General features: G+C 39.9%; 1 protein-coding gene across 2 annotated transcripts in view; it reads right to left on the bottom strand.

Moving 5' to 3' along the window:
* The window catches only part of Ncald (neurocalcin delta), a 314,139-nt gene that overhangs the window by 26,670 nt on the left and 266,726 nt on the right, over positions 1-20,743 (bottom strand). For both annotated transcript variants that reach the window (XM_047523323.1, XM_047523316.1), the window contains one exon: positions 279-676. In XM_047523323.1, coding sequence (XP_047379279.1) covers positions 279-656 — 378 coding nt within the window. In that variant the 5' untranslated portion in view covers positions 657-676. The remainder of the gene's footprint in view (positions 1-278; positions 677-20,743) is intronic.

The raw sequence follows: 20,743 nt of genomic DNA, 5'->3' as shown, positions 1-20,743 counted from the left end.
CCATCTTCAGTGTAGGGCTTACCCTAAGGCAACAGATGACATGATAGGTAGGAATGTGGGCCCAGAGTTGCCAGAGTTCCTAAGTTTTCAAGAAATGCCACCCCATGTGGATTTTTATGTGCAATCTCCCTGTATTATAATGCAGGTTCAAACTCTTTATAAATGTTGAATGAACTAAATACAATGCCCTGGTGATGCGCCAGCTTGCAACCTCTGCTCTGTGCACTTTTCTAATTCTTACTCATGACACACACTCTTCTCTTGAAAGGGTCACATACCTGCACAATCTCCAGCATCTCTGCCTTGCTGATGTAGCCATTTCCATCCAGGTCGTACATGCTGAAGGCCCATTTCAGCTTCTGCTCCAGCTTCCCCCTCGACGTTACACTCAGAGCTATGATGAATTCTCTAAAGTCTATTGTCCCATCTCCATTTGCATCAAAGGTACGGAAGACATGCTCTGCAAATTTGGAAGCATCCCCGTAAGGGAAAAAGTTCCCGTATATTTTCTTAAATTCTTCCATTGACAAATGTCCGCTGGGGCAGTCTCTCAAGAAGCCTTTGTACCATTCCTGGATCTCGTGCTCTGTAAAGTCTGTGCTCTCCAGCAAGTCCTGCATGACCTCGGGGCGAAGCTTGCTGTTCTGTTTCCCCATGCTGGTGGCAAGGACTCAAGCTGCAGAGAGAAAAGAAAACACATGTAATTTCCAGAACTGTTCTTCAGGGCCATAGCAGATCATTTGTGATTGTTCCTTGGAAAAAAGAAACAAACTCGACACAAGTCCAATAACGTTGTCTAGGTTTTGCAGTCAGTCGCACAGAATAATGGAAAGACAGTTTAGCTGAAGATGCAGGGCAGAAATATCACTGACCAGAAAACTGACATTTCTTTTATACAGAGCTAACCTGAGAGCCAAAGATGACAGACAATGATGATGATAGACAGATAGATAGAGACACAGAGAATTAATTGGTTATGTAGTTTCAGATTATCAAGTTCCAAGAAGTTAAGCCTGGTTTTATAAAGACTGATTCTAATACCCTATCCAAGTACTAGCAGGGAGAAATAAAAGAGAGGAAGAGGAGGAAGAGACTAAAGGAGAAGTTAACACGTTTTTATTGCTAGAGTATTTCCAAGGAAAGTGTGGCTTGGGTACCTCCAGGACATTAAAACATGGACACAAGCAAAGTAAATGGAACACCCCTAATAAAAGGAAGGGCTACCAAGACAGTTCAGGTATTCAAGTACGAAGTAAATCACTAACCATGTTGGGTTTAGATGGTAAAGATGATGCTTCATAAAGTCACATATGTCCTACAATTGTGGTTTATGAAATAAGGTCAAGGTTCCTTTTTAAAATACAAATGACTTTGTATTTTCTTATCACAACAGTAGCACATAGCCATAGTAAAATAATAAGACACTTATCCATAGTAAAATACTAAGTGCCGTATAAAGAAAAAAGTTAGCATCATTTCAAGTCCTAACCCTTAAAGAGAACACTATTAGCATATTGGTGTGTGTCCTTTCAGAGTTTTGGGGTGCGTCCTTGTTTAAATGTGCTATTAATATACAGACAGTCCTGAAATTAACTATTTTTTGACTTTATAATGGTGTGAGAGCAAAAAACATTTAGTATAGTAGAGACTGAACTTTGAATTTTAATTTCCTTCTTGCCCGACCTAGCGAGAGTTGGCTCCATACTATTTCTGGTTTCCAGGCAGTGACCGTGAGTAACAGCTCTGTCAACCATACAGTCACTGGTGGGGGTGGGGGGTGTTAAATGCTCACTGCATTCAACACAGTTTTGACTCACAATATTTTCAACTTACACGGGTTTACTAAGACATAATACCATTATAAGTTGAAGATCATCTGTATGTTTGAATATGTTTTTATTTTTTTAATTTTTTAAAATTTTTACAGACTGCATTTTGATTCATTGTACACAAATGGGGTGCATCATTTCGCTTCTATGGTTGTTCACGATGTAGATTCACACCATTTGTGCAATCATACATGTACATAGGGTAATCATGTCTGTCTCATTCCACCATTTTTCATACCCCCCTCCTTCTCATTTCCTTCTATATAATCTAAAGTTCCTCCATTCTTCTCTCACTCCCCACCTCCATTATATATCATCCTCCACTTATCAGGGAAAACATTTGACCTTTGGTTTTTTAAATTGAAACAACTCTAAGATTTCATCTTACTCCAATTAGAATGGCTATTATCAAGAACACAAACAATAATAGATGTTGGTGTGGATGTGGGGGAAAAGGCACACTTTTACATTGCTGGTGGAGTTGAAAATTGGTGCAGCCACTCTGGAAAGCAGTGTGGAAAATCGTCAGAAAACTTGGAATGGACCCACCTTTTGACCCAGCTATCCCACTCCTCTGTTTATACCCAAAGGACTTAAAATTAGCATACTACAGTAATGTAGCCACATCAGTGTTTATGTTCTTATTTTTAAAAAAACAAAAATGCATACCCTTTTCCTATTTTTTAACTTATTATGGTGTAGGGAATGAAGGCAACTTTTCCTGGAGGAGGGAAACATCTGTAAATACCATCTTCCTTTCACATCGCCATTTGTAGTTCCCTGGCCCGCTTCTGGTGCTGTGTATGCAAAGAGTAAGACATGGCTCTCCCCCTAACAGCACCCAGCTGTGTCTACAGGGCTGGTGGTGGCAGTGAGGGGACAATATGACAGACAGGCCACATGTGGAACCAGAGGAGCAGACAGTGAGTGTGGTGGGGGGCGGTGGGGAGCGCCTGGGAAGGATGCCCAAGCCAACTGCAGTGTGCTACCGGGACGCTTCCTTGGCGGAGGTGATGTCTGACTTGGTGCCCAGTCCTGGGGTCTTAGGATTGAGGCATGTTCAAGACAAGACCCTTCTCATAAAAGGCCTCTGCATTTGTACTTGGCACTTTTTTTCCATTGGAAAATCCTGAAAGTAGGTTTGGAAAATTACAGAATATCTAAAAGAAAGCATAGCCCCATTTTCACCCTGAGAGCTGATTTTCCACACCACGGTGTTTATCTGTTTATATCGGCCCTGAGGGCAGAGTCTCCTTGGAGGTTGCTTTGTCTCTCCAGGGCCCCCTACACAGAGCCTCTGGTGAACTAATGAAGGAAGTAATGACTGAAAAACATGGTTAGGAGGCAGAAAAATAATTAAAAGTGGAAATATGGAATAGTCTTTCTGGAAGAGGAGGCTTTTGCTAAAAGGAGGAAGGTCTGGCTTTCAGAATGCTATTTGTCACACTAAAAGCTATCTGTAGTTAAGACTTGGTCTTGGGATCTCTGATACTGAACTATCTGTCTGGGCACCTCCCTGTAAGGAAATTCCTACCTGAGAGTTTGTGCACCTCAACAATTCTGGCTTCTTTTGTATTACCTACAGACCAGGAAACAAGGAGGAATCCTTATGAATTGCCAGGTTCATTGACTGGTTATTATTTTTATTTGTAATTAACACGTAATAGTTGTTCATCTTCATGGGATACAATGTGCTGTTTAGATACATGTATATATTATGTGATGATCAAATCAGGGTAATCAGCATATGCATCACTTCAAACAATTATCATTTCTTTGTGGTGAGATCATTCAAATTCCTCTTTCAACTCTTTTAAAATATACCATGCACCTTACTATCTATAGTCACCTTACTGTGCAATAGGACGCCAGACCTTCTTCCTGCTAACTGTAACTTTCATGTCTCACTCATACATAGAATCTAAAAAAGTCGATTTTGTTTTCTAAATTCTACACTGGAGGTGAAACTTGGATAAGGTTTTGCTCATATGCAAGCATCCTCCCAAGGGTAGGGAGAGTGGACAACACTTCCTAGTAGTATGATGCACAGCTGCAGGAAGGTATTTGTTTTGGAGATCCCTCTGTATGTGGAATCGAGCAAACCTACTTTTTACACAAGAGCAAAATAAACTATAACTCCAAAATGAGCACAAATAGAATTTAATTGAACATTCCAATAACTTCCACTTCCCTCCTGTGTCGTTTTCATTCTAGATGTTAAAAAACAAACAAACACCAAAGTTAGGCTGATTTGTAGTAAAAATTTAAACCTGACATTTAGTTGCTAAGTTGGCAATTTGCCTGAGGTCAGAACTCAGAAACATGAGGTAATACATAATACATGGGTTTACAGAGCTCCAAAATATTTAATGGAATTTACAAGTCATTTCAAGTTTTCCTTTTGGGGAGATCGTTAGAATTTAGCTCTTTGGTGCAATGCTCAATCAAATCACCATTATTATATGTGCACATTACTGTATGCCCAGTTTTGGAGGGAAAAATTGCCATGTTGATATTTAAATCTATTCCTTTAAAGAATAATTTGTTTCCCTGAATATACAAAGCACTATTTCTTCAAAACTCAACTTAAGTTCCCTTCCAAACATTCAAAAAAGTGCTTCTCATTTATTAGCTGTTTTGCACTAGAAGCAAATTGCCTCAGCATTTTGGCTAAGTCTCCCACCGAGAATGATCTGTGTGCAGCTATTTTTCAGTAAACAGTAATTAAACCACATTTACAAAATCATTAGCACAGAAAGGCCATAACACAAACAAGGCAGAAGAGCAGAGAATAAGTTATTCGGGAAGCGGGTGTTTGCAATTTAGTCCAGAATCTGTTTCAGTAGATGACTACGAATACTCAGTACGGTGACTGAACTTGAGAGAGCCATCTGGACTTGGTTAGACCGCACAGCAAAAAATCTCCAGGGACGCATGGTAGAGTTTCATTTGGTGGGTGGGGAGGAAGAAGCGAGGAGCGCCTACAATACCTTCTTCTTTTGGAAGGCAGGAATTTCTGCCTGTGTGAGTTGAAGCTGGGCAGGGGTGGCACAGAGAATACCACGGGGAAAATGCGACATTAATTAGCAATCAAGAAAAAAATATAGTATGGAGACAAAAGCTGCCCCTCAGGTCAAATCCTTTTACTCCATTCAGTCACTAAAACACTTACTTTGTGCCAGAAGAACGTACTGGAGAAAAGCTCAGGACGTGGAATAAATAGCTTGGGTTCACAGCCTGCTCTGTTGCTTATTAGCTGTTGGGTAAGTCACTTAATTTCTTGGCGTACCTCAGTTTTTTCACCTATAAAATGAATTCAACCTTCTGAATTCATACTTTATTGATTTAAGGTGAAAATTCAATGAGATAACCATATATGGAAAGCTCCAGTACTGAGTTAGGGTTAGACTCTATGGTAAATGGAAATAAAATCTTATCCCTGATGACTGCCTGTGTTTGGATATGGTTCGTTCCCCAAAGAGCCATGGGCTCGAAGGCAGTGTTGAGGTGGTGATGTGAAGAGGTGTTTTAAAAGGTCAAATCCATTCACTGCTCTCCTAGCCACTATCTTAGTCCAAACCACCACCAGCTTCCTCCTGGTCTTCTACGACACTGCAGCCTCACTTTTCACTCTTGTCTTCCTTCTCCCCACCTCTGACCCCAATCTGTTGTCCACTCAGTTCTCCAGAGTGACCTTTTAAAACACAAGTCAGACTCTGTCACTCCCCTACTTAAAGCTCTGAAGGGCTTCCCGGCACACTTAGAATAAACTTCGGACTCCCTCTGATGGCCCACAAGGCTATGTGTGAGCCCTGGCCATCTATGACTTCTCCCTCGGAACCCTTCGTTCCAGGTGCCCTAGTCTCCTGGATGCTGCATCCTTTACCTCTCGAGGGCCTTTGCTTCAGCCCTGCATGTTCTGAAGTGAAGGCACACCTATTCCATTAAATACCAGCATCCTGTTTTTCAGTGATTTACTCTAAGAAGGGAAATGTGGAACTTCCCAACTTATTCTGGGCCACATCCAGTCTTCCAGGGTTCAAAAAATAAATCTGTAGTAAATATTGACCACAGATGAAAAACAAAAAATATAGGAGAAAAGAAGACACCCAACCACTAAAGAACCAAAAGAATCAAAACCAGGAATCTAAAATGCAAAGTCAACTTTCCATTTAAAAAGAATAATAAAGAAATAGCAAATAATTTCCTTTCCACCAGGAAAGGAAATGGCAGACAGAGGACAATCTTTTGGAATGAGTACGCTCTGCTCCCTTCTTTATTTTTGTACTGTGAAGGGAAAGATCTGCAGCATTGCATTTCTGCAATTCTCCATAAGATTCTAAAAACTTTGTGTCTTAATTCCTTAGAGCCCAGAATAAGATTTTCCAGGGAAAAGTCCATAACTTACCCTGGACAGCCTGGTTAACTTCAGAGAAAAAGTCCCAATGCAAGCCGCATGAGGTCTCCTAAAATGGGATTTACAAGGTACTGGCAGCTAAAGTCAAGTTTGGCTACAACAAGGAGCACAGAGCCCAAAGCAGTCCCCGAAAGAGAGCAGGTTAATTAAAATGTTTGCCTCATCTGGGGTGATGCAAACTTGTGCGCTAAAAGTTGCTTTCACTTTTCAGCCAACGGGATGTCTAAATTATGAAAACATAGCTAGAAAAAGTTTCCTAAAATATAAGGAAGGAAATTATAAAAGTTACAGATAAAGTGAGATAAGTGCTCATTCACCATGACTTAAGCATCAGGTGTTTTAGTCACCTGAATTTTACTGGTGGCTGAAAGCCACAGATTCATTTCTAGGTCAGTTGTCTTTGATTCTCACTAAGCTCATGGCTTCAGAATCTCCCTCCAATGAAATAGTGGGAATTTGAAAGAGGACCATACATACAAACTGACATATTTACATATAACTGGCAAATTAGGAAAATACAGCAGTTCATCAAGGGAAACATTAAAATATTAGAGGAAGAACCAGAGTCGTAGAAAGATCCTACTAACTTTGTCTTTATCCTAACCTAAGAATATTCTTTCCTCTGCCTCTGGTGAGATGAGCTGAGGTAAGGAAATGAGACCCACTGCCCCATCTGAATGGCAAGATGGTCTTGCTGAAATCACATGAAATGTGGTTCAAAGCGGCTGCTTGCAGGGAGGCCTTCTTCCCAGTGAGGAGGGGCTCACGTCTCTTCTGGGAGGGGTCACACGCCTGCACTTGCCTCCCCTGCAGAGAGACGATGGCTTTTGGGATGAGAAATGAATTGGCACAAACATATCTTCCAAGCAAGAGACTCACTAGAAACAAATTATTCTTCCTTTTGCCTTCTGGGTATGAAATAAAACCCAGGAAGTCATATGATCTTCTCAGGGCGAGCAGAGGTTGCAGTTTCTGAAATACCTGAACAATTTCTTCTATCAGTATACATTTTAGACTAGGGAAGGCCTGGTCTTGAGCTCTTTTCAAATTCTGGTTTCCATGTCACTGCCAATAAGACATGTATTTCTGATAATCTGAGTAGCATATTATCTAAAAACAACTCTCTCTCTACACCAAAACATGGAAATATCATTTGGTTTGACTAATTACCAAACGTTACATCATTACAGTAATCCCCCATTAGCCACAGGTTCATGTTCCTAGGCTTCCAGTGGATGCCTAAAACTGCAGATAATACTGAACCCCATGTATGCTCTGCTTTTATCATATATATATATATATATATATATATATATACACACACACACACACACACACACACACACACATAGGTGTATATATATATATATATACACCTATGTATATTTGATAAAGTTTAATTTATAAATTAGTATAAGACTAACAATGATAATTATAACAAAATAGAATTTTCCATGTAATATTTTTGGACACAGTTAATCACCGGCAACTGAAACTGCAGAAAGTTAAACCGCAGATAAGCAGGGACTACTATATTGCTAAAAAATATTCTTAACAAAGGGGTATAAAAATGAGAAAGCAAACACCTGTATTCTGATCCAACAGCACTCCACAGAAAGTAACCACCATTAACAGTTTTATTTATATGGCCTCTTAGGCATTTAAATGCATATATATAATATCTGTTTAATCATAAATGGGATCACTCTGTACAGTTCTTAAATCGGTGTTAAACATTTCTCCATGTTATAAATAAGGATGCACCTCATCTTTTTAAATTGCTGAATTTTCATTTATTGAATCAGTACAATGGTTTTGAGCACTGACATGTCAGGCATTGAATTAGGTAACAGACACAATGGTTAATAATGTGAGGTTACAGCCCTTAGTATTTCATTATATCCATTATATTTAACTAACCTTCCTTTATGGACATTTAGGTGGATTCCATTTTTCTTTTATTGCCTTGGCATTTCCCTTCATCTTGATTCCCATATTCATTAGATAGAATTTATTGTAAAGTGGTTCTTGATGTCAGTGACAAGTATTCTAGATCCTCGCTTAAAAGTTTTCCAATAAGCCGTTTTCCTCTGGAGACTTTATATCCTGACTAGGATTAGAACTGAGCTGAAATTGGGATTGAAGTTGGAATTCCATCCCACTCTTATCCTGCCGGAGTCACAGAGACTCAGGAGTGAGGTTAGCATTTACTATTCCAGTGTCAAAAGGAACACTCACCCTATTCATTCAGCAGTACACTGTGGTAACCATGTAATTGCCCTCATTTCAGCCTAAAGACGATAATTTACCTAAATAGCACTCTAAATCCTCTCCTGCTGGATCTTCAACTTCTGACTTTGATGGCATCTTTGTTTCTTGCAACTTCAAGTCCAGCTAATGGCCCTCTGTCCCCACCCACTCCTAGACTGCCAGCAATGGGAGTGTATTTACACTGCGAGCTTGAAGTGCACACGAGAAAGTGGACACAGGTCATGTGAAATGGTCATCCCCAGGCCCATGAAAACTACAAAACTGTCATTGTGAGAGTGTCTGCAGTCAAGAGCTTTGAAATCCACGTGTCCCTCCAGTATCAGACTGCCTGGCCATCAGACCACTGCAGCAGAGCTGCCTGTTTGAGCCACCTCAGGGACGGATGCTGGACCAGGGTTGGGCTGCCCCAAGGTGAGGAGGAGGGAGCCCTGGGGCCTCCACAGTTCCTCAGGGCTGCCACAGGCTAAGACCTTACCATGGAATTCCAATTGCCATAAATGTCTACTTAACAAACAGTACTAAATATTCTTATTTTAAACCCAGATATATACTTACATTCTGATAAATCCATAACACAGAACAGCGAGCCTTCCTGGACTGGAGAGGCAAGTAGATCAGGCACAGCTGTCCAGGCCTCACCACTCAACTAGCTCCAGGAGGACAAGAAGACCCCAAGTTCCCATTTTTAGATATCCTCCCGGGGCCACAGATGCATTTAGTAAATGGATCCAAGCCCCTCCATAAAGTCTAATAATAGGTCATAATTTTTTTATTTATTCAGTAGACATGTGTTTAACATCTACTGCTTCCTGCCTTAGAAGGAATATTTCTATAAAAAGTAATATCCTACATGGGATAGGGAAATGACAGGAATCTAGGATTATGGATACAATTCAGAGCATTTTCATCAGTTTTTTCTTTAAATTTATTTTCATAGAATTGGTGTGATTGATATAATACCTTGGTTTTACTCCAGGAATGAGGGGCATAGTCATACCAAAGTCATGCAGCTTGTGGTGGCAGGAAAGGGGGACCTGAATGACCTTCCCCACTTTTACCCTTCCCATGTCTCTGGCTGGGTCATTTTTGGTATTTGAATGGCTGTTCTGTTGGAGGGTACTGACGATCACTCCCTATCCTGGCCAGCATGGCTGAAAATACTAATGTTTGTCCATCAAACACACAAATGAGAATAACTGAATAGCAATGAGAAACTATGAGGTCACTCCTTTGAACCTTTGTTTCCTCCCGCAGGGCGTGTGGGAAGAGAACTGGTCTTGATAACAGGAAGACTATGCTGAAGTCTTTTTTGATGGCACTGTTATGTGATCTTGGACAAGTCCTTTGACATTTCTCAGTCTCATTTCTTCAACAGTAAAATAGGCACAAAACTATGTCTTTCATAGGGTTGTTTGCAGGACTGAGGAGAAGGAGGAAAATTCAGTTTCCTCAACAAATGGGGGAAAACTCTACCTCAGGCCTGGCATCTAGTAGGTGTCCAATAAACATTGACCATCCACTGAAAGAGGGAAGAGTTTGTGAGAATTGGTTGTTTATAAAGATGAGCCTCCAGAGTAGGGAAAATTCCCCCCTTGCTTTGCTTCTATGGAGAATTAAAAGAACAAGAAAATGACACAAGAGAGAAAGAAGGAAAGAGAACCACTGTGACTTCCAGCCTGACTCCCCTCCTTGGATCATTAGCCACATGTGAAAGACACTGGTGGGTTTGTACCACCAGCCTCTGGCTGAGAGTTCTCCCCATGTGGTGGCCATTGTTTCAATCCAACATGAAGCACACCATCAGAGAAGCAGCTGATGGAAAGCAAGGCACTGTTTTCCCTCTGGTCTCCCCTCCTGGGATTATGGAGGCCATGGCCCTGCACTTTGACCCCATGAGGCCTGTGTGGCAGTCACTGCAACCACATGACCCTTCACTTGGCTCCCAGATGTCAGTGGTGCCCTAGGGGGACGTAGGAGTTTCTTGGATCACTGTCTCCAGCTGGTCTCCCTGCCTCCTCCATCCCTGCTCCATCAGATCTTTCCTGAAAACTGTGGCCATACTCTTTCTTTACCTTATATTCTTGTCTTTTTGACCTAATTCGTATGTATTCACCTCTCAGATCTCCACTGAGACATCCTGTCCTTCCAAAGACCTATGACCTCCATGACTAGGCTGTGTCTCCTATTACACATTCCAATCGCATCTTGTACTTTTCCTTCTTAGCACATCCTACAACTGGTATTAATTATTTGCACAATTTGCTGAAAATTGACATCTCTTGTCAGATGCTAAACTCAATTACAGGATTGTCTTGCTTCCTATTGTATCTCCATCATCTAGTGTCATGCTTGCAGATAATGTGTGTTTAATAAGTATCTGTTGTCATTGGCAAAGGGACAATTTGTTGTCACTGGCAAACATTTTCTGCTGTAGCACCCCAAGAGTGGGCTTTTTGCTTTTCTGGAAAAAAGCAAATCACTGTCCTTTACTGAACACAGCTCTGGCTATAAGGAATATATTCCCTGAAGGAAGCAGACAACACAATCAAGGAACTTCTGCTTTAGAAGTCAATACTTTTCAGATAGAATCATATCATATTTCTTCTACTACCATGCGAAAAATGAGAAGAAAAAAAAAGTGTTTTCTAACCTCATTCTGAATCTCAACACAGAAAGCTGTGTCCTTGCTCTGATGTTCCCTAAGTAGAATCTTCATTGATTAGATAATTTGCATTTTGAATTTGTTGTACACATGGGCCCAAAGCAGCTAGGATAAGACTAACTGTGGGTCAGAAGAGGTGAAACAACTGTGAAAAATTAGAAATTATTAAGTGCCCAAAAATATCTGTTAAAGGAAAAGCAAGAGGAATGGGAAGATGAATGTTAGGGTGGAGAAAAGGATGAAATGATGAATTTAAACAAGGGTAGGGAGTGATGAGGAATGAAGAAAATAAAATCAAAGCTATAAACAAAATCAACTAGTCATGTCTGCAGGTTACCAACATAGCTAGCCACCCATTGAACTGGCAAGAGAGAAAAAAAGAATGGGAGGTTATAACCAGCCAGTCCTCTAGCTAAGCTCATCACTTAAATAAGAACATTTATTAAAAGAAGCTTTGTTTCTTCTGCTTTACCAAGTCCCTTATAGAAGTTTGTTTTAGTCAGCTTTTTCAAAAGCCTACAAGAATAATTTTAGAGGAGGAAAAGTTTATTTGGAGTTCAAAGTTTCAGAGCTCTCAGTGCATACAGAGCCAACTCCCTTGCTCTGGGCCTGAGGTGAGGCAGAACAACATGGCGGAAGGGTGTGGGGGAGGAGAGCAGCTAAGGACATGGCAATCAGGAAACAGAGAGCTCTGCTCACCAGGGACAAAATATATACCCCAAAGGCATGTTCCCAGAGACCTATCTCTTCTAGTCACAAACTACTTGCTTATAGTTATCACCCATTTAATCCATACCAGTGGATTAATGCACAGATTAGGTTAAAGTTTTCATAACCCAATCATTTCACCACTGAAAGTTCTTGCATTTTCTCATACATGAGCTTTTGGGGGACACATCCCATCTAAACCATAACAAAGGTAACACCCAACAGCATCCTTGGTAGAAAGATAGGTGCTAGCCAGTGGGTTCTGAAAGGGTGGCAGAAAGATGCTCATGCCACCTAAAGGAATATGTCCCACTATCATCTCCCTACCCTCCCAAGGTTCTTAGAGAGTTTCTAAATAAAATACAGAATGCCCAAGTGATCTGAAAAGATATTTTTTCAGAAGATGACATAAATGGACAAGTATATGAAAAGTGCTCAATAGCACTAGTCATCAGGGAAATGCAAATAAAAACTATGGTCTTACCCCAGTAGGAATAGCTATTTTCAAAAAACAAACAAACAAAAAAATGCTGGCAAGGCAGTAGAAAGGTAGAGAAAAGGGAACTCTCATACTCTCATATGCAGTTGGTAGGAATATAAATTAGTACAGCCATTATGAGAAACAATATGGAAGTTCCTTAAAAAACTAAAATTAGAACTACCAGATGTTCCAAAAATCTCACCACTAGCTGTATATCCAAAGGAAATGAATCATTATATCAAAAATATGCCTGCACTCCCACATTTATTGTAGCATTATTCGCAATAGCCAAGATGTAGATTCAACCAAGGTGTCCAGTTACAGATAAATCGATAAAGAAAATGTGATATACACTCAACAGTGTATTATTCAGCCACACACAAAAAAAAATGAAATACTATCATTTGCAGCAGCATAATTGAACTAGAGGACATCATGTTAAGTGAAATAATGCAGGCACAGAAAAATAACTACATGTTCCCACTAATTTTTTAAAAGCCAAAATAGTTTCCCAAAGATATGGAGAGTAGAATAGCAGTCACTAGCGACTAGGAAAGGGTAGAGGGGAGGAAGATGGAGAGAGGTTAGATAATAATACCACAAAGCAGGAGAAATTATCTGTTTTCTAAAATAATTATTTTAGTTTTTCATAGTAGGGTAACTATAGTCTACAACAATTTATTATATATTTCAAAATAACCAGAAGAGTCTGAAGTTTCCAAACATAGATATGTTAACTGTTGGAGGAGTTGAAAGGCTAATTACATCAACTTGATCATTATACATTGAATACATATATTGAATTATACCTTACCCCATAAATTATATACAGATATTGTGTGTTAATCAAAAAAATAAATTTTGGTTACCAAAAAAATATAAAATGGACAGTTAAATTTGAATTTCAGATAAACCGGGGATGGTTTACATATTTACGAAAATTACTTTTTGTTTATTTGAAATTCACATTTAACTGAGCACCTTGCATTTTCATTTGCTAATTCCAGCAGCTCACATAATTCAATATAGCATTTCCTCCTTCAGATGTTCTGTGTTTGTGGCTGAAAAGAAAACCATTTTGTTATACCTCGGCAGCCTGAGATTCCATTTGTTCCAGGATTATAATTACCTATTCACTGTGGCCAGTGGAGGCTAAAGGTCTCTCTGAGGTTAGGAGTGAGGCTTCTCCTTCTTTCCAATGCATCGCTTGATCTCATTTCCATCTACTCTATTCCAATATCATGCCTCTTGTAATAAGAAGTCAGATCAAGGTTTTGATGTTTGACTGTGACAGATTTTAAGCCTCACCTACTCCTTTTCCCCTCACGTCCCATGTCTGGGCTAGTTAGTAAGAAAGGATGCCCTCCTTGGCACCAGTGGAGATTCAAACCAGAAAATCTCCTGTCCACCCTTGGGAGTCAGCCTGGCTACATCCTCAAGCCGGCTTTCTTTCCCTCTCTTCTCAAGTCATTTCCAGACCAGCATGGGAGGATGCCCTGCTTTTTTCAGAAGCTTCATTATGTAAGTACCAATTATTTTTACACACTCTTGGTGTGTGTGTGTCCCACCAGCGGTCTTGATATCTGAGCTCAATTTCCTTCCCTAATTCATTCACATCTCAGCAATTAAACTGCAGAGATAAGAATGAAAGGGAATTTCTATTTTGTGTTCCTAACAACTTACCAACTACAGTGCTGGAAGTGTGTATAAATTGCACAAAACTCTGCTGCATAAACACATCTTGGTTGATGGTGGATCACAGATGATGGTGGACCATGAGATTCTACTAGTGACGTCATAGCTGTCATAGTTTAATTATGCTCTATGATGTTCACACAACGACAAAATTGTCTAATAATGCAATTCCCAGACCACATCCCTGCCATGTATATATAAGACATGACAAGAGACCCATGATAAGTTGTCCTCACAAAAGTTTGTAGAAGAATTCTTATTGTTCCCATTTATAACAGATGAGGAAACTTGAGGCTCTGAGAGACCTGGATGAATACACAGTTCCATCTGTACCATAAGCCTGTGCATTCTGTTCAAGTTGCATAGCATCCCAACAGAAGCCTTGGTTCTAAGTTTCTGCACTGGGGGTGTCTCATAGCTCCAGATTGGCCCTTGCATTGCCATAGGAATGTCTTAGTCATATAAGTGCAAGAAATAGCTCCATGAGCTCCATTGCTATGATCACAATCCTTCCCACCTTCTTCTCTGTTTATTTCTGCAAAGAGCAGGATTGAATGGCAGTGGTAGAAATGACCTGATGGCGTTTCTGCTTCACCCTGGGGGGCTCAGAGTGATATCTTAAAAGAACAGAGTTAAATTTGGATATGTCTAAGAAAGGGTAAATCACTTCCCAAGTCCAGCAAATCAAACACCCAGTAGAGAGTGGAAATGTTGGTAGGGTTCAAAGTTGAGGGAGGAAAGAAGATCCCAATGAGAGGAGAACCTCTGGAGTTTTCAAGGACTATCAACCATCAAAACAGAGTTTTGGTTAAAGCAAGCTCAGAGAAGCCCCACTGCAAATATCCAGCTAGCTCTGGAAAGGTCCTTGTGCTGTTTAAGAAGGACTGAAACCCACCCCTAGCATGCTGTTGGGCAAGAATGGCATCTTCAGAACAACCTGGATACCACAGGATGTCAACTGATGGACCAAATCATTTTCCTTCCCTAGGGAAAGAAAATTACCAAGGGGAAGAAAATGATTCTCAATTATTCTATTGCTTAAAAAAAAAAAAAAACAGCTTTTCATAAGAACATCAGAGAGGCAAGAAAGAGGAATAAACTCTTAAAGCAAAACCTCCACTTGTCATTAGAATGAACAATGCAGTCAGGGGAGATCCTTGTCTCTCAATTTCATTTCCTGTCACTGCCACTGTTTCTTAACCCAAGCCTCTAGCATCTCCCACCTGAACCCAGGAATATCAACTGTTCAGTTTTGTTTTGTTTTGTTTTTCCCTCAAAACTCTTCTGTGGTTCCTTCTGTGTTCCTGATGACGGATCAGCCTTGCACTTAAAAGCCTTCTGAGATCACACCCACCTGAGGAATCACCAAATTCCTCTATACTAACTGGACAAGCGCATACATGCTTTCATTCATCCCCAGTCCTCAGAATGGTCAAGTGAAGTTCATGAGAAAATAAACTCAAAATTCTTTGTCAATGTCAAAGTGTTTCCCATGGTCAATATCATAAGTAGGAAGCCTTCCTTCTCTGCCTGTTGAAGGTATGTTGGTATTCAGGGGAGGTAACTGCTTCTTCCTTTCTGCTGTTCTTGTACCTCCAGTGAGCACTAAATGAACCTTAAAGGAGTTCTGTTGGTACTTTTCTCTTTATTTCAAAAATGATGGCAGCAAGATCCAAGATGGCGGACTAGAGGGAGGCTGTGTTCCTTGTCGCTCTGTAACTCCGGTTTCAAGCAGAGGATATCTGTTTCTTGGTGAGGCAGTTTTTGCGGCTTATCGATCCCCTGCTGTTTACCCCATTTGTCTGTGTGATCACCTGCAGTCTGCCAGCATATCGACACATTTTTTGAGTGCAGATTGCTCACTGTCAGGCATCTATCATCCGCCATTTGCCTGCCTCTCGCCTGTCCATCCCCTGCTTTACACCTATCCATCACCCAACGCATGAGGTTCACCTCCTGATCGTCCGACAACAGTCAGCGATCTGATCGCCGACCGCCAGTGGAGCACCAGCTGCCTGCTGTTGCCTGGAAGTTCACTGTCACAGTACCTGCAGGTTTGATTACACGTGGCTGCTGCCATTTTGAGACAACAGCCAGGCCCGGTAGGACTCCTGGCCTGACTGACTGAGCCCCGTCTCCAGGATCCCTCAGCCCGATCAATCACTCCCTGCCTCTGGGGCCCTCACATCGACTGACTGCTCCCTGCCGCCAGGACCCCCAGACCAACTGACTGAGCCCTATCACTGGGACCCCAGACCGACTACACCCGGCCTCCAGGATCCCGCAACCACACCAAACACACCCGACCTCCAGGACCCCTGCCTGACCAACCGCAACCTGCCTCCATGACCTCCAGCTGACCATGTCCACACCCTGAGCTGCAGCTCCCCATTTGCCAATACATTTGGAAGCCAGAGTGGCCATCTTGGATAATTCTGGAAGCCGCAACTCCGATCTTTAGGTGGGGCAAATCCCATCCTGAGACACCTGCTGGAGGATTGAGGCTCATTGTCAGGTACTTCTCATGCATCAGGCTACTGAAGACTGGGAGGTTTCATTACTATATGACTGTTATACTGTAGATTTTCTTTTTTCTCCTTATTGAAAAAATTTAAGTTTTTATTTCTTTACTTTTCTTGCTCTCTTTTCCTTTTGTTTACCTGTTACCTCAGAGTCTCTTTCTCCCTTTTTTGCATGCTAACATCCAATTTCTTTTGATTACACTCTCACCCTTTCTATTATCTAGAACTTCTGTATATTCTTTTCTTATCCCATTAACAGCCACATTCTACATCCCTCTGCATCCTCTTTGTCCTCCATTAGAAACTGCAGACCTTTTTGCAAATTTGTTTGTTTTACTGAAGATAATATTTGAACTCATTCTGTTTATTATGACAATTTTGTCACTGTCCTCATAGGGGCTATTTGGTCTAGGATTGCATAGTGTCTGAATTGGGCACTGCTAATATTGATCTCCCCTTAAAGAAAGGGTTTTGGAAACCTATAGTGCCACTATAAGTCTATAGGGGGAAATCTGCAATACCCCAGATCTGTACTGCTAGAGGAGAAGATACATGAACAACATGAAAAAACAAGGGAAGAAAATGATCCAAAAAAATCTAGATTCTATATTAATAGAATCCAATGACAGTATGTTAGAAGAAATGTCAGAAAAGGACTTCAGATTATACATGATTAAGATGATTCACGAAGCAAAGGATGAGATAAGATAGCAAATGCAGGCAATGAATGATAATACCAATAAGCTGAAAGAGCACCTGCAGGAAGCAAAAGATCATTTCAACAAAGAGATAGAGATTCTCAAAAAAAAAAAAACCAAACAGAAATCCTTGAAAGGAAGGAAACAATAAACCAAATAAAAAACTCAATGGAAAACATCACCAAAAGACTAGACCACTTGGAAGACAGAACCTCAGACAATGAAGACAAAATATTTAATCTTGAAAATAAAGTTGCCCAAACAGAGAAGATGGTAAGAAATCATGAACAGAAACTCCAAGAACTATGGGACATCATGAAAAGACCAAATTTAAGAATTATTGAGATTGAGGAAGGCACAGAGATACAAACCAAAGGAATGAACAACCTATTCAATGAAATAATAGCAGCAAATTTCCCAAACCTGAAGAATGAAATGGAAAATCAAATAGAAGAGGCTTACGGAACACCAAATGCACAGAATCACAACAGGGCCACACCAAGGCACATTATAATGAAAATGCCTAATATTCAAAATAAAGATAGGATTTTGAAGGCCGGGAGAGAAAAGCATCAGAATACATATAGGGGGAGACCAATACGGATAGCAGCCGACTTCTCAACCCAGACTCTAAAAGCTAGAAGGGCCTGGAACAACATATTTCAAGCTCTGAAAGAACATCGTTGCCAACCAAGAATCCTATACCCAGCAAAATTAACCTTCATATTTGAAGAGGAAATAAAATCCTTCCATGATAAACAAAAGCTAAAAGAATTTACAAATAGAAAGCCTGCGCTACAGAATGTTCTCAACAAAATATTCCATGAGGAGGAAATGAAACACAACAATGTAGGTCAGTAAAGGGATGAACTACCTTAGAGAAAAACCACTCAAAGGAGAAACCAAGCCAACCTAAAAACCAAAAGTAAGTCAAATGACTGGGAATACAAATCATATCTCAATAATAAAACCCTGAACGTTAATGGCCTAAACTCATCAATCAAAAGACATAGACTGGCAGAATGGATTAAAAAGAAAGACCCAACAATATGCTGCCTGCAAGAGACTCATTTCATAGAAAAAGACATCCACAGACTAAAGGTGAAAGGATGGGGAAAAACTTACCACGCACATGGACTCAGTAAAAAAGCGGGGGTTTCCATCCTTATATCACATAAAGTGGACTTCAAGCCAAAGTTAGTCAGAAGGGATAAAGAAGGACATTTCATACTGCTTTAGGGAACCATAAATCAGTAAGACATAACGATAGTAAGTATTTATGCCCTAAACAATGGTGCATCCCTGTACATCAAACAAATCCTTCTCAGTTTCAGGAATCACATAGACCACAACACAATAATTCTGGGTGACTTTAACACACTGCTGTCACCACTAGATAGATCTTCCAAATAAAAACCAACCAAAGAAACCATAGAACTCAATAACACAATCAATAACCTAGACTTAATAGGCATATGTAGAATATTCCATCCATCAACGAGAGGATTCACTTTCTTCTCAGCAGCACATGGAACCTTCTCGAAAATAGAACATATGTTATGCCACAAAGCAGTCCTTAGGAAATGCAAAAAAATAGATATATTGCCTTATGTTCTATCAGATCATAATGGACTGAGAATAGAAATCAATGACAAAATAAAAAACAGAAATTGCTCCAACACCTGGAGACTAAATAACATACTATTGAATGAAACATGGATAACAAAAAGTATCAGGGAGGAGATAAAAAAAATCCTTAGTGGTCAATGAGAATGATGATACAATATATCAAAATCTCTGGGACACTATGAAAGCAGTACTAAGAGGAAAATTCATTGCATGGAGCACATTCCAGAAAAGAATGAAAAGTCAACAACTAAATGACCTAACATTACAGCTCAAAACCCTAGAAAAAGAAGAATGGAATAACAGCAAAAGTAGTAGAAGACAGGAAATAATTAAAATCAGAGCTGAAATCAATGAAATTGAAACAAAAGAAACAATTCAAAAAATTGACAAAACAAACAGTTGGTTCTTTGAGAAAGTAAACAAAATAGACAAACTCTTAGCCACACTAACAAAGAGAAGGAGAGAGAAAACTCAAATTACTAAAATTCGTGATAAAAAAGGAAATATCACGACAGACACCACTGAGATACAGAACATGATGAGAAGTTACTTTGAAAATCTGTATTGCAACAAAATAGAAACTACCAAAGACATTGACAAATTTCTAGAGACATATGCTTCTCCCAAACTGAACCAGGACATACACAATTTAAACAGATCAATATCAAGTCATGAAATAGAAGAAGCCATTAAAAATCTACCAATCAAGAAAATCCCAGGACCAGACAGATTCTCAGCCAAGTTCTACAAGACCTTCAAAGAAGAACTCATTCCAATACTTCTCAAAGTATTCCAGGAAATAGAAAAGGAGGGTACCCTACCAAACTCATTCTATGAAGCTAATATCACCCTCATACCCAAACCAGGAAAAGACACATCAAGGAAAGAATATTTTAGACCAATATCTCTGATGAATATAGATGCAAAGATCCTTAACAAAATATTGGCAAACCGTATCCAAAAACATATTAAGAAAATCGTGCACCACGATCAAGTGGGGTTCATCCCTGGAATGCAAGGATGGTTTAACAGCCATAAATCAAAAACCGTAATCCATCATGTCAATAGACTTAAGGATAAGAATCATATGGTTATTTCCATTGATGCAGAAAAAGCGTTTGACAAAATACCACACCCCTTCATGCTCAAAACACTAGAAAAAATAAGGATAGTAGGAACATACCTGAACATTGTAAAGGCTATTTATGCTAAACCCATGGCCAACATCATTCTTAATGGAGAAAAACTGAAACCGTTCCCCTTAAATACAGGAACAAGAAAGGGATGTCCTCTTTCACCACTTCTATTCAACACTGTCCTCGAAACTCTAGTCAGAGCAATTAGGCAGACTAAAGAAATTAAAAGGATACAAATAGGAAAAGAGGAACTTAAGCTGTCACTATTTGCTGATGACATGATTCTATATTTAGAGGATCCAAAAACCTCCTCCAGAAAACTTCTAGACCTAATCAATGAATTCAGCAAAATAGCAGGCTGTAAAATCAACATGCATAAATCTAAAGCATTTTTATACGCAAGTGATGAAACAGATGAAAGGGAAATGAGGAAAACAACTCCATTTGCAATAGCCTCAAAAAAAATAAAATACTTGGGAATCAATCTAACCAAAGAGGTAAAAGATCTCTACAATGAAAACTACAAAACATTGATTGAAGAAAGAAATTGAGGAAGACCTTAGAAGATGGAAAGATCTCCCATGTTCTTGGATAGGAAGAATTAATATTGTCAAAATGGCCATACTACTAAAAGTGCTATACGGATTCAATGCAATTCCAATTAAAATCCCAATGATGTACCTTACAGAAATAGA

This window comes from Sciurus carolinensis, chromosome 1 (assembly GCF_902686445.1).
Source record: "Sciurus carolinensis chromosome 1, mSciCar1.2, whole genome shotgun sequence".
Taxonomy (NCBI): Eukaryota; Metazoa; Chordata; class Mammalia; order Rodentia; family Sciuridae; genus Sciurus; species Sciurus carolinensis.
The sequence above is the reverse complement of the archived record's forward strand: the minus strand, read 5'-3'. Positions and strand labels throughout refer to the sequence as shown.